We start from the raw sequence: 14,282 nt of genomic DNA, 5'->3' as shown, positions 1-14,282 counted from the left end.
GAACTGGGTTTAGTGTATCTCCCATCCCCTCGAATGGAGACACAAAAGGGAAGGTTTGTTGGACAAGCAACCAGTAGTTTAACTTCTCACCTGCTCTCTGCTGGAGTCAAGTTTGCATGACTGACAATTATATCAATTGCTTCCCAACTGGGCTCAGATAAGCCACCACCATAGATTATGTGCACAAGTTCAATTTGTGGAACACCCACTAGACCCAATGCAATCAGTGTGACCTCCCACCCACTCTCCACCAACCCCACTCTCCCTTCCGCAAGACTCACATTACACAATTTCTACATCCATTGAACTTAGTTTCCATGAGTTGCCACCGGTTGCTCCATTGGTAGCCAAACACCCTTTGTTAAGTAAAATGAGACGTGTCAGATAAATTCCTGATTTTCCATTATTCGCTCAGACCCCCCCCCCCCACCACTTCAAAGAACTAATTCCACGCCAGACGACCGATCTGACTCCCCGTGCCCCAATCATCCCCCTCAGCCCCTCGTGAGTTCCCTGATGTCTGACTCACCATCACCACTAAAGTCCCCCTCCTACCCATCACTGGAGATTCCAATCATCATTGTATATCTCCTCCCCCACCACCCTGCACAGCACGATAACCCAGGCCGAAGAAATTCCCCCCAGAAAATGTTCTACTAATCTGGATCCAATCACTCTCCTTTGTTCATGGAATGGAAAGTAATCACCATATAACCACTTACAGCACAGAACAGGCCAGTTCGGCCCTACTAGTCCATGCCGTAGCAAATCCCCACCCTCCTAGTCCCACTGACCAGCATCCGGACCATACCCCTCTAGTCCCCTCCTATCCATGTCACGATCCAGTCTTTCCTTAAACGTAACCAATGATCCCGCCTCGACCACGTCTGCCGGAAGCTCATTCCACATCCCCACCACCCTCTACGTAAAGAAATTTCCCCTCATGCTCCCCTTATAATTTTCCCCCTTCAATCTTAAACCATGCCCTCTCGTTTGAATCTCCCCACTCTTGACTGAAAAAGCCTATCCACGTTTACTCTGTCTGTCCCTTTTAAAATCTTAAACACCTCTGTCAAGTCCCCCCTCGATCTTCTACGCTCCAGAGCAAAGATTGAGAGGGGACTTCTTGTATTCACACAACAGTTGCCAATTTGATTTCAAAGTCAAGAGCATGGAAAGCATTTTCGTGACTGAAAGTCTACTAGAGATTTCATTCTTGCTTCATTCCAGATGTTAAAAAATTCCCCAGAAATTTGTCACAAGCCAAGACTTGGCACTTCTATGGGATCTTTCTTCAGGAAGGAGACTGGTTGGAGGGCCTTGGAAGAGCAGTTGAGAGCAGCAATGGATCAGAGGAAGGATAGACTCTTTGTGTATGTGATTCTGCACCCGACAGACCAGCAGCTTATTAACTAACCATTTAAAATAGTTTGCACTTACAACAGATCTAGAAAAAATCTGTGGTCAATGAAACCAATTTTGATGAGATCTTGATACCTGGGATGAATGCGCAGGTGAGGTTCAGACTGGCAATCAGCAACAATAGAACCTTCATTGTATTTCTGGTAAATTAACTCTCCTTCCAATGATCCAAATCCTAGGGACTTTTCCACCAAAGCCCTCAGGTGTTCCCTAAAAAAAAAGAAAATCAACAACTTTAATTAGGTTCATTCTCATTCAGGATGCATTGCATCCAATTAGCAAACCATCTGATTGTAATCTCAATCCTGTGTATTGTGGCACAATAAAATCCGGAATTCAAACAAGCAGCAGCCTCAATCAACCAGCAAGGAAAAAAAAATCATGGAAAATAAATAGTTAAGAAATACCGAAGTTTAAAATTGGCGCCCCGAGGAGCACACAATCTCAAGAATCCAGAAAACTCACTCGTTTGCAGTCTTTCAGCATTTACTGTTTCTCATTTTTGTCATGAGAAAGTCGTGAAATTTGTTGTTTTGCGGCAGCATCACATCATATAAAACCACCTTGCAACAATAAATAAAAATAGTGCACGGTAAGGCAGTGCCTGTGGTTCATTCATCATTCAGGAATCTGATGGCAGCGGCAAAGAAGCTGTCCTTGCGATGCCAAGTGTCCGGCCTTTGGCTTCTACAACTTGTAGCACAGTGCAGAGGGAGCGGCCTGGGTGGTGGGGGTCTTTGAGGATAGGGGCTGCTTTCTTAAGATACCGCCTCTTGTAGATGTCCTAGATGGAGTGGTCCGTTGCCTATGATGTCTCAGGCCAAGTTAACAACCCTCTGGAGTATTTTATTGTCCTGATCGTTGGCACCTCTGTACTAGACAGTCATTCAACCAGCCAGAATGCTCTTCATGGTTCACTTGTAGAAGTCTTCAAGAATCTTCAGTGATATACTGAATCTCCTCAAACATGTCACAAAGTATAGCTGTTGGTGATTGCATCGATATGGAGGCTCCAGGACAGATCCTTGTTGATATCCAGGAATTTGAAGTTCTTGACCCTCTCCACTACTGAGCCCTCAATGAGGTCTGGCTTGGTATTTTTATCCCAATTAGGTCTTGCCAAGGGGAATTTAGTTTCTCCTGGTACCGCATCTGGTCCCCCTTGGTGATCCCTATCCCAGACTTTAATCCCTGCCTGGCGGATCATTCCACGCTCATCCAAAGTAAACAGAGTCTTAAAGATAGATGTTAACTCCTCCCAAGTATATAGATTTGGTCCCAAAAATTGGTCTAACTGTTCGGCACATCCCTGGGGATCTTCTATCAGGGAGGTCAGTTCTTTCTTAAAGTTACGCACTTCAGTACTGGTCAGGGGCACATTTACGAAACCGAGACCCTCTCCTACGGGAACTTCCCGCAGGGGTCGCATCCAGTTGGTTTCTGGCTTATTAGGTCTGGGTTCCTGCTCCCTGGGAGATGGATTGGGGGGTTCTGCCCTTTCTTCCTGAAGAGTCTCACACTGTTCTAAATTTAAGTTTCCTCTCTCTCCTGTCAATGGAGGTGGTAATCGAGTGCTTTGTGAGCGAGTCATCATACCACTCCTGCTCTCTTCTCTCTTCTCTAGTGGTGGGGGAGGTGGGGGAGGTGCAGAAGGATAAGTTATAGGAGGGGGAGGAAAGATAGGAGCCGGCATAGGAGGAACATAAGGTGGAGGGAGGGAATGTAGCACATCCCACCCTTGTGGTTCAGGGACAAAAGTTTCCTCCTCTCTCTTGTCCTTGTACTCTTTTTCTTTCAAAACCAATTGATCACTCAATCCCCTAAGCCAGCAGGCTGCATATTCCTTGCTCTCTAGGTTATCTCTCTGATTTTGATAGAGCCAGATGTTCAAAGCTTGACACATCCAGTCATCCTCGGATCCGAGCTTTGGCCAGTACACGGAGCTCCCTTTAATCGGGTATTTAACCCAGTCTCTACAACAATACCTGACCATGGTCAGTTTGTCCTTTCCACGGGTCCTTCCCGTGCCCCACTCAGATAACATCAACCCAAGTGGGCTGTACGTAGTTATCTGATCCTCACATCCTTTACCAGGACTCTCTTCCTTGCTACCCATATTTCCCATACTGATAGGCAAGTAAAATTCTTCTTACCGGGTTCCAGTAGCAAGGCTCTAGCGCTCAACCTTAACGTTCTTCCGTCGTTTGTTCTCAATGCCTCTTCTCGGATATCACTCGCTTCTTCCACTGACCAGCCACCCGTCGTCCGCGAGTCCAGCTGGGGTGCACCTACTCTCGTCGTCGGGCACTCTGTCAGTGGAGGGAGTGTGATCCCGGACGAGCCCCCATTTGTTAGAAACAGAAGTACCTTTAAAGAAATTGCTCGAGACAAATATTGAGAACAAAGAACATTTATTACAACAACAATGCAAAGTTGGGTGCTTCCCCTTACCCTGGGAATACACACGTACACTGGGGCTCACCCAACTTTTATACAGTAAATTTCAGTATCAGAATACCCTCCCCCTTACATTCTTCTGCCCCCCCTGGACGGGTTTGGCAGAGGCAATCCTTCCTGCCTACGTGCAGTTTCAGTATACTTGGAGGACCAGGGGGTATCCTGTCGGTGTCTTCTTATGCCATTATTCCCATTGTCCTTATTCACAACCTAGCCCTTGTCCCCATTCACACCTTCCCGACTCTCAGGGCTACAGTCCCTTCATCTGCAGGGTTCGTTAATCTTGTCTAGAGTTTACTAGTTAAATATGCATACTTGAAAAATCTGTGTATGGCTTACTAATTATATATGTATAACTTGCTAATACTGTCTAAGGTCTTCTAATTATTTATGCAAGCCTTGCTAATTCTATCTGGGGCTTGGCGACCCTTATCTCGTTCAGACTAACTCTACTTCTATTCTCAATTGTCTGTCCTTCTCTCCTTCATTCAGTGAACTTGCTGCTGTAGGAGATTCTTATCTTACTCAGACAGTGTCAGCTTCCTGCCTTCTAATATCCATGTCTCATGTTGTTTGTACTGGCTTCATTCATTTACTTATGTATCATTTTATTTTCTTCATTTCTTCATGTTCATATTGCAATGTCAGTTTTTCTCATCTCTCACAGGATGATAGATGCCCTTGTGAAGCAGGTGGGAACCTGTGACTGCAGTAATTAGAGATTGAAAATGTCCATGAGCACTTCAGCTAGTTAGTTGGCACAGATTTTCAGTACACCGTCGGGGTCTGATGCCTTGCGAGGGTTCACCCTCTTAAATGGTGTTCTGACTTTGACCTCAGAGACAGATACCACAAGATTTTCGACCTTTGCAGTAGTTGGTATTGCTGGGTTCTCCTTCTCAAAGCAGGAGTAGAAGGTGTTCAGCTCATTGGGTACTGAAGCATCGCAGCCACCTATGGGGTTTCCCCTCGCTTTGTAGGCTGTAATGGCCTGCACTCTCTGCCATAGCAGGCATGTATTTGCCTCTGACTTTAGCTTCTTCCGGAATTGCCACTTTGCTTCAGAGACAACCTTCTGCAGGTTGTACCTGGACTTCTTGTAGAGATATGGATCCCCAGCCTTAAATCCCTTGATTCCACCCTCAGCAGGTTGCGAATCCTCTGATTCCTCCAAGGCTTCTGGTTGGGGAACACTCGGTATGTGCGCCTGGGCATGCACTCACCACACAGGTCTTGATGAAGTCGCTGAAATATGTTGCATATTCCTGACTAAGGTCCAGTCCACTGATTTAAAGCAGTCCTGCAGATCATCCTCTGCCAGTTAAAGGCATTGTGTCCATCGCAAAGCAGAAATTATGTCAGTAAGTGCCTCAGGACATTGCTGAATTCCAAGAATGATGAGGAATGACAAGAAATGGTCCATGTCATTCCCAGAAAAGAAAATGGTTTACATTAGATGACACAATGAAAAGGATAATAGTTGAATTTCTTGGGAAGGATTTTATTCCATTCATCAGTCAGTTTAAACCACAAAATATCTGTTGGAAACACTCAACAGATATTCTAATATTTCTAATATTAAGAAAGTGTGTTGATCTGAAATATTGATTCCATTTCTCTCTCCACACAAACTGACCTGCTGAGTGTTTGGCCTTCTGTTTATTTTAGATGTCAGCAGAATATTTCTCCCATGCCTCGCCTGATAACCAGCACCTCCTCCCATTCATGCTGACATGTCTGCCCATGGTCTCGCTGCCAGACTGAGACCACCCAGAAATTGGAGAAATAACACCTCATCTTCCATCTGAGCATCCTCCAACCAGGTGATATTGCCATCAAATTCTCAGATTTCCGTTAAACCTCCTTCCCACTTCTTCCCTCAACTTTGTCTCTCTCCTCTCTCTCTTTCTCTCTTCCCTTTTCCCTCTGTCTCGTTTCACAGAGCCAAAATCAATTCTCACCTTTTATCCAATTAACACCCCACCTGTTGTTGGTCTAGACTCTTCCCCCGGCCAGTCTTCCGTCTTTATTCTTTCACTTTCCTGTTTTGCTTGTTTATACTTTGAAGAAGGGCTGAGGCCTGAAATGTTTGTAATACATCTTTAGTTCCTATGGACACAGTGAGACCAGCTCAGTTCCTTTAGCATTTAGTGTGCGTTTTGACCTCCTTCTTCAGGTTAGAACCAATTTATCATCCTAAATTAAAGACTCAAGCTGCTGGGCTGCAACTTACATCAACAATTTGCCAACTCTGAGCATTTTAACAACTTAACTCCTTACTATAAACCTACTAGATTCAATCCTTCAGAAATAAACCATTAGGTACATCGCACATCAGAATGTTGACCATGAGCATGGTCGTTTCACAGGATATGCAAATATATAGTGTGATGGAATATTTGGGAATGTTTTTGGGAGATAAATTGGTTAAATTAGAGTAGGTTACATACACACTGCACGTCCATAATATCATGAAATGAATGGACTATTGTTTCCGAAGAACAACCAGAGCCAGGTTGTCTGTTTTGGACCTTTTTGTAAGGCCTTTGACTTCTCTGCAAAGTGCTCACTCAGAGGTCATTGAGAGGTTACTGTTTACCTGTGTTGGAACCAAGGGGTTAAGTAATCATGGCAAACATGCCTATGTACTATTCATTATGTATTCATTAATCCATTACTATGTAACAATTTACTATTTACTTCAATTATACTGTTTAATGGAAATATTAATGCAATTAAGTAACAGCCACAGTATGTAGAAAAGTTGGCTGATTATAGTATGTGTAGAATTTGCTGCCTCCAAATACAAAGAGAGAAAATACTTTCATCCCCAAGGTTACACTGCTAATTGTAAAGCACAAGACCGGAGGGAAAACATCAAAAACACACATGGGAGTAACAGGATATCAGATAGGAGAAGTTAGACAGGATGAGGTTGGAGGAACCATAGGCCAGTGACAGGAAGGTAAGTGTATTGCAAGGATAAGCGATAAGAGTACCATGACTGAGAAAGTCAGAGACAAATAAAAATGGATAAACCAATTTAGTAGGAATGATAAGTCATAAGGATACACGGGCGGTGTTGATTAGAACAGAAGACTATGGCCAGACGAGAATAAAAAAATAATTAGAAATATCTGGGGTATGAATTGACTTCTGATCAAAACAACAGGATGTTCTGGCCTTGGGATTAAGATAAGAGGTCTAAACCATAGATAATTGCAGAGCAGGAAATAAATGCTTGAGATAAATCTTATGCAAGGAGTCTATCAAAGAAAGCCAACTCTTGGTCAATGTAACAATGTTGATCTATATAGACAGAAGAGACTGGACAGAAGGAGTCAGTCTTGGGGAATAGCTCACCGAGCAGGTGACCTATGAACTAACGACTGAACCAGAGCTCTGTTAAGCTTTATTCTTGTACTATGTAATAAACTGATTGTGAAACCGAATACCTTCTCCTATCACTTCATTCAACGAGCACGCTGGACTCAGACGACACACAGAGCAAACTGAGGGTAGGGTAAAGCCAGAGTCCGACAGATTTGGTGACCCCGACGTGATGAAGATGGAGAAGTGGCGGAAGAGAAAGAGACGAAACAACAGTCGATTGTGGTGTGGTGATAACAAGTGGCCACTCAAAAAAAGGAGGTAAGCAGATGCCTGTTTAAACGAAGTTCTGCTATTGGCAACGATAAAATTGTGTGTTGTCACTACTCTGCAAAAGTCCTAGTAGAAGTCAATGAATAATGCTTAAAAAATTGGGGGGTTAGAGTCCCCTGGAGAAAGATCCAGGGTTTAGAGTCACCTGGAGAAAGATCCGGGGGTTAGAGTCCCCTGGAAAAAAGATCCGGGGGTTAGAGTCCCCTGGAAAAAAGATCCGGGGGTTAGAGTCCCCTGGAAAAAAGATCCGGGGGTTAGAGTCCCCTGGAAAAAAGATCCGGGGGTTAGAGTCCCCTGGAAAAAAGATCCGGGGGTTAGAGTCCCCTGGAAAAAAGATCCGGGGGTTAGAGTCCCCTGGAGAAAACCCGGGGGTTAGAGTCCCCTGGGAAAAAAAATGGGGGTTAGAGTCCCCCTAGAGGAATAGGGGTTAGAGTCCCCTAGTAGTGACATAGACATAAAAGTTAAAGTTCTTGGCCAAATAAAATTTAGTATTAGTTTAGTTTTAGTATTGTGCTAAGTTTTCCTTTTGTGTTTATAAGAAAGTGTGAAGGTTCAAAGTAGGTTGACGGGTGGCGAAATCCTACCAGGTGAGAGACTCATTGAATTACGAGGTCTGAAGGTATAAAGATAGGAACGAAAGATGGAAGGAGAATTTGGGGATGAATGTCAGGAGTATGGGGGATGTGAATGGATTCCTCCATCTGTGAACCAGCAGTGGGAAAAAACAAGGAGTCAATTGGTGGGAGGACTGCGAAAGGGGGAGGAAGGAAAGGTTATGAAACGGTATGATCAGATGTGGAAAGAGCTGCAGAGTCAGGGGAAGATGCCGCTAGGATTAGAAAAAGTCAGGCTTGTATTGTATCTAGGAGAAGCCGAAAGGGAGGTGGCACAGGAACATGAGAATAAGGGACAAGGGTCTATCTTGAATGGAAGAAAATTTAAACAAAAGGAAGCGAAGGAATAGAGGAGGGCAAATTTACATAATATGACATTGGCTTGCATGACTGTGGAAACAAACCTTCAGCATGCTACTAAAAAGGGATCCCCTATCACAAAGAAGAAAAAGGGGGAGGAGGTGACAGGGGAGGTTAAGCCATCAGCCCCACCCTATCCAAAGTTACCAGAGAAGTTGCCACCACCTTCTCCGATTCCCCAGATGCCAGTGATGCAGATAAATGAGGGAATAGTGAATGTCACTGAATTAACAGGACAAGAACTCCAGAAGGTGAAAGAGAGATTTAAAGTAGTTGTGCAGGAAAGTGTGGAGACAATAAAGGAATTGACGAAGGGAATACAGGATGATGTATGTAAAGTAAGGGAAACTACTATGCGACTGGAAAAGACAAATGAGAGAGAGCAGGAACAGACACTTGAGAATGCCTTCTCGTTAGGAATGTCAGAGGATCACTCCACCCCCACTCCTCACAACAAACAACAAGGAGTCAAGGAGACAAGGAGGGGAGGGGACCCAGTGAGTGTAAGATGGCAGCGAGAAAGAGTTCGGGACGAGGAAAGTGGAAGTGCAAGTGACAGTGTGGAAAGTGAGGATGAAGATATGGAGCATCAAATAACGATTAGGGGGAAAATGACTACACATAAAGGACAGGGTCAGGGAAGAGCTCGCTCCCCTTCGGGATATAGGTTGCGAGACCGGGAGGAATTACGTCCTCCAGAAAGGTATAGACAGATGCCGCTAATTTATAAGGGACCGCAAGTTGGGGAAAGGCATCAACCCTTCTCGTTCACCGATATGAATTGTGTTTTGGATAAAATGCCACCTCCTACTGAGGGAGGCAGAGCGTGGATGCGAAAGTTCTGCCAACATACGATGGGACATAAGATAGCCATGGGAGACTGGAGAGCATTATTAGGCAAACAGCTTGGGCTGTGGGAAATACAGCAGGTAGAAATGGTCGCAGGAACCACTAGGTGCCCTGATGCCGAACCATTTGCAAAACATGCTACGGCACTAGGAGGTGCAATGCGGGATAAGTTTCCCGTTCGCCCCGGTGTCATGCAGTCCCTGACATTTTCCATTAAGGAGGATGAGGAGGTCTCGACCTTTTTGAATCAGTGTAAAGAGACTTGTACACCCGGCCACAAGACCCTTGCAAACTACACTGTTTAGATCTGCCGTAATGAACGGGTTGCCAGCTGTAGTCAGGGAGGCGTTAGAGAATAACCCTGACATTCCTGGTTGCTCGACTGAGCAATGGGAAAAACATTTGACCCATCATATGAGGTGTTATAGGGCTAAGCAAGAGGAGGACAAACAAAGTATGGAGTCTGCACAAGTGCAGCTACTTAAGCTCCAATTGGAAGAGGCTAGGAAAAAGGCCAACGAGACAAAAAAGAATCCCTCAAAGGGTGCAAACCAGATGGTTCAGCAGCCACCACAAGGGAATAATACGAATTGGCACCCGGCCCCAAATAGGGCACCGGGTTCCACCTATGGGAACAGGACTGGGGGTCCAATGGGGGGATTCCGAGGAAGAGGGAGAGGTCGGGGTGTTCCACGAATGCAGCCATCCATATGTTTTGGATGTGGTCAGCCAGGTCACTGGAAAAGAGAGTGTCCCCTAATATGCGGAAGGGGATATGGACCACTACAATATGAGCCTTGGGTCCAGCCCCAGACATCGTCAGTCCCAACCCCGGTACATCAAGCACCCCATGCGGCTATAGCTCCGACAGGACAATTCCCATTGCTGACAGAGGAGGAACAATGGTGCCAGCAGTGATGGGGCCCGAGTACCCAGGACCAGGCTGGGTTGGCAGACCCCTTCCTGCAAATAAAAGTCATGGACATGGAAGTATCCTTTTTAGTAGATACAGGAGCTAGATTTTCAACACTTACTGGCGCTGAGTTTCAATCTAAAAAATCATCCTTTAGCATCCAGTTGATATGGTTCTCAGGTACACCAGGAAATCTTCCATTTTCTAAGCCACTAATCACTTCTGTGGCCGGACAGACTTTCATACACTAATATATTCTGTCGGCGATGTGCCCTACTAATCTTTTGGGCAGAGATCTGCTGGTCAGGTGTGGAGCATCGGTCCTTTGTGGACCCAGTGGAATAGAGGTCACCTTTCCAAATGGATATTCAGTGAACTGTTCATTAACTATGCTTCATTCCGGTTCTCAGATGTTGTTGTCAGCCGCTGGAGGATCCTCGTCTGAGGGACTGTGGGCCGACATTTACTGGGGACTGCTGGAACCAGAGAACCCACAGAAGGGAGGGCCGCTAAAGCTTTATAATCAATGGAAGCCATGGATCCAGACGTTACACCCGTATACCCCTCCCTCGGACCCCCTCCATGTTATCCTCTTTTACGATAGAGATGGGGATGAAATTCATCAGCATGCCTTATATGAAGAGATAGAGGGCATGCAATGGGAAATTAATTCGGACTACATAGTGTTAGGAAAGGAGAGAGTGGTCGCTACGGTTGCACTGACATCTGAGCAGCTTAAGTGGTATGTGATGGCCGGTGAGGCTGTTCCTCATGTTACTCTTGCAATTGGCACTAATCACCAGGCAAAAGATTTGGGACCAATATGTCGGAACTTGATGTCCTTGAGGGACTGGTCCGATACTCAAATACCGACAGTGCAGTTTTCTCCATCTGGTCAGGCACACAGGATTTTGTACCCTTCAAATGATCGGGTCCTCCTTGAGCATAGACAGATTGAACACTTTCATGGTAGAGAAAAGATGGATTATTCCGACTCTGCCCCTATGTTAGATTCTCTCCCTGAGGACCTTTGGTCAGTGGGACCAGCAGATGTGGGTTTTTGCCAGCAGGTTGATCCCATAACCTTTGAACTTTCAGATTATACTCCCATTTGGCAGACACATTATCCCCATAAACCCGAGGCTGAAGTGGTCTGGCAGATACCATTTATGGCCTAATGTATTCAGGGGTGTTGGAGCATTCGTGTTCAAGTTGGAATACGCCCATCTTACCTGTTCCGAAACAGGACACGGGCAAATATCGGATGGCCCATGACTTAAGGCAAATATCGATGGCCCATGACTTAAGATATTGTGCGAATCCCACAGTTCCGGTACCAAACCCATATACCGCCATGACTGCTTTAACCCTTGACCACAAGTGATTCTCTTGTATAGATTTAGCAAATGCTTTCTTTTGTTTGCCGCTGGCAGAACAATTAAGAGATGTGTTTTCCTTTACGTATAGAGGTATAAAGTTACGTTATACTCGACTCCCGCAGGGCTTTATCTTATCCCCAAGGATTTTCAATCAGGTTTTGAAAGAACAGCTGGGGGAGCTAGTGCTGCCAGGTGGGGTAGTTCTGATCCAGTACGTAGATGACATCTTATTGGCAGCACCTGATCATGTCTCCTGTTTGGAGGCCACAAGGCTCCTGCTAATGCAGCTCTTCGAGGCAGGTTTTAAAATCTCTTGTTTAAAGTTGCAATGTTGCAGACAAGTGGTCTCCTTTTTAGGAAGAATGGTCTCAGCGAAAGATACAAGAATATCCCCTGTGCATCGAACAGCGATACTACATCATCCAAAACCAAAGACAGTTAAGGAAATGCTTTCGTTTTTGGGCTTGACGGGTTATAGTAGGCAGTTTATCCCATCATATGGTGAGTTGATACATCCACTGCGAACTTTGGTGAATGAGCAGGGGATGAGGAATCTGGGGGCTACACTTGATTGGACTGCTCAGGCTGAAATGAGTTTTATTCTACTTAAGCAAACTCTTACAACCGCCATAGATTTGGCAATTCCAAATTATAGAGACCCTTTATTTTTGGATGTTTCTGAAAAAGCACACACAATTAATGGCGTCCTTTTTTAGAAAAAAGGGGGTGGAAGATGTGTGCTCATGTATGTGAGTATCACACTGGATCCGACTGAAGACAGACACCCACCATGTATGTGACATGCAGCGGGGATAGCAAAAATTTCACAAAAGGTGGCAGACATAGTGATGGGACATGCCCTGACTGTATTAACAACACACAGTATTGTGGCATTTGTGAGCTCGACAGCGTTTACAATGACGTCACTGAGGCAGACAAGACTGGAAAAGATTTTGAATGCTCCGAATATTACGTTTTTTCATGAAGGCATTAACATGGCAGACAATATGGGAGAGGGAGAGCCACACTGTTGAGAAAAGAGGGTATTAAGGGATATTAAAATAAGACCTGACCTACAGGCTACACCCTTGAGAGAACCAGACGAAACCCTATTTACAGGTGGTTGTTGTTACAGACACCCCATGGATGGATTTAAAGATGCCTATGCGGTAGTACGGAAAACTACAGAAGGATTTGAAGAAATTATTACAGGGACAGTAAGGGGGAAGGAGTCAGCACAACTGGCTGAACTACAGGGAATGATAGCAGCATTAGAATGGGCAGAAGGAAAGGAGCTACATATATATACAGATTCGGCATATGTGGTAGGGACAATACAGGTTGAGCTTAGTCAATGGATTAGAAGTGGGTTTTTAACAGCAGCAAGGACCCCAATTAAACACGAGAAGGATGTTAGGAAATTGGCTGAGGCCCTCCTGAAACCAAGGGGAGTAGCAGTTATTAAATGTAAAGGTCATGATAAAACAGATACGATGGTAGCTCAGGGAAATCAGGAAGCGGACACGGCCGCAAAAAGAGCAGCAGGGTACGGCCCTCAGTTTATTATGATGCAGGCAGAGAGAACGGCACATGACTTATTGCCACCTTGTGAGGTAGGAGTAATAATTCAGGAACAGGCGAAGGCATCACCCCAGGAAATGATGGTATGGAAAGAAAGGGGGGTAACCAAAGATCAGAGACTGTGGAGATCAATGGACGGTAGGCCAGTATTACCATCTGGACTCATGAAACCCCTCCTGGAAGAGGCGCATGGGTTAACCCACTGTGGGAAGAAACAGATGATAAGGTATTTGATACATTGGTGGCACCCCTTCCTGCTGGCGATGGTGGAGAATCATATTAGAGAGTGTAAGGTATGTATAACATAATGTCAAGGCGACTGTGAACCTCACGAAGGACAGTTTCCGTTGCCTAAGTTACCAGGGCAAGAAATTGCAATTGATTACACGGACATGATAGAGAGGGCAAGGGGATATCGATACCTCTTAGTAGCAGTAGATGTGTACACAGGTTGGCCGGAGGCAATCCCTGCCAAAAGAGAAGATGCAAAGACGGTAATTAAGTTCCTAATCAACCAGTATATTCCTATACACGGGTTTCCTAGGAAGATCAGGTCAGATAATGGAAGTCATTTTAAGAATGAAGATTTACAGGAGGTAGAAGCGACGTTGGGGTTAAAACATGCCTTTGGAACGATGTATCATCCACAATCCCAAGGGAAAGTGGAGAGGATGAACCAAACAATAAAAGGTAAGATCGGGAAAGTGCAGGACCAAATTAAATTGGGTGGATGCGCTGCCCCTGGCATTGATGTCAATAAGGAGTTCGGTAAGTTCTGTGACAGGATTTACTCCGTATGAACTACAAACGGGGCACCAGTTTCCGGGACCTGGAACCGGGATTCAGACCACGAAGGAAGAGGTAAGCCCAAGGAGATGTAAGCTTTATTATGATAAACTAACGGCTCTGGTATCAGCTTTTTCACAACAGGTTGCAAGTACCGAACGAAAAGGTGAAACCCCGATACCATCTGTTGCGGAATGGGTTCTACTGAAGGTGATCAAGAGAAAGTGGTTGGAGCCCAGGTGGACAGGGCCCTACAGA

The 14,282-nt window shown here is 45.1% G+C and overlaps 1 protein-coding gene across 10 annotated transcripts in view; it reads right to left on the bottom strand.

Moving 5' to 3' along the window:
* Positions 1 to 14,282, bottom strand: part of LOC138754606 (alkaline phosphatase-like) — a 114,967-nt gene that overhangs the window by 58,621 nt on the left and 42,064 nt on the right. For 5 of the 10 annotated variants that reach the window (XM_069919102.1, XM_069919106.1, XM_069919099.1 and 2 more), the window contains 3 exons: positions 5,841 to 5,959; positions 3,576 to 3,789; positions 1,498 to 1,632 (listed from right to left, as the gene is read on the bottom strand). In XM_069919102.1, coding sequence (XP_069775203.1) covers positions 1,498 to 1,555 — 58 coding nt within the window. In that variant the 5' untranslated portion in view covers positions 1,556 to 1,632; positions 3,576 to 3,789; positions 5,841 to 5,959. The remainder of the gene's footprint in view (positions 1 to 1,497; positions 1,633 to 3,575; positions 3,790 to 5,840; positions 5,960 to 14,282) is intronic. The other 5 variants (XM_069919108.1, XM_069919104.1, XM_069919107.1 and 2 more) reach the window with 3 other exon arrangements.

This window comes from Narcine bancroftii, chromosome 2 (genome assembly GCF_036971445.1).
Source record: "Narcine bancroftii isolate sNarBan1 chromosome 2, sNarBan1.hap1, whole genome shotgun sequence".
Lineage (NCBI taxonomy): Eukaryota > Metazoa > Chordata > Chondrichthyes > Torpediniformes > Narcinidae > Narcine > Narcine bancroftii.
The sequence above is the reverse complement of the archived record's forward strand: the minus strand, read 5'-3'. Positions and strand labels throughout refer to the sequence as shown.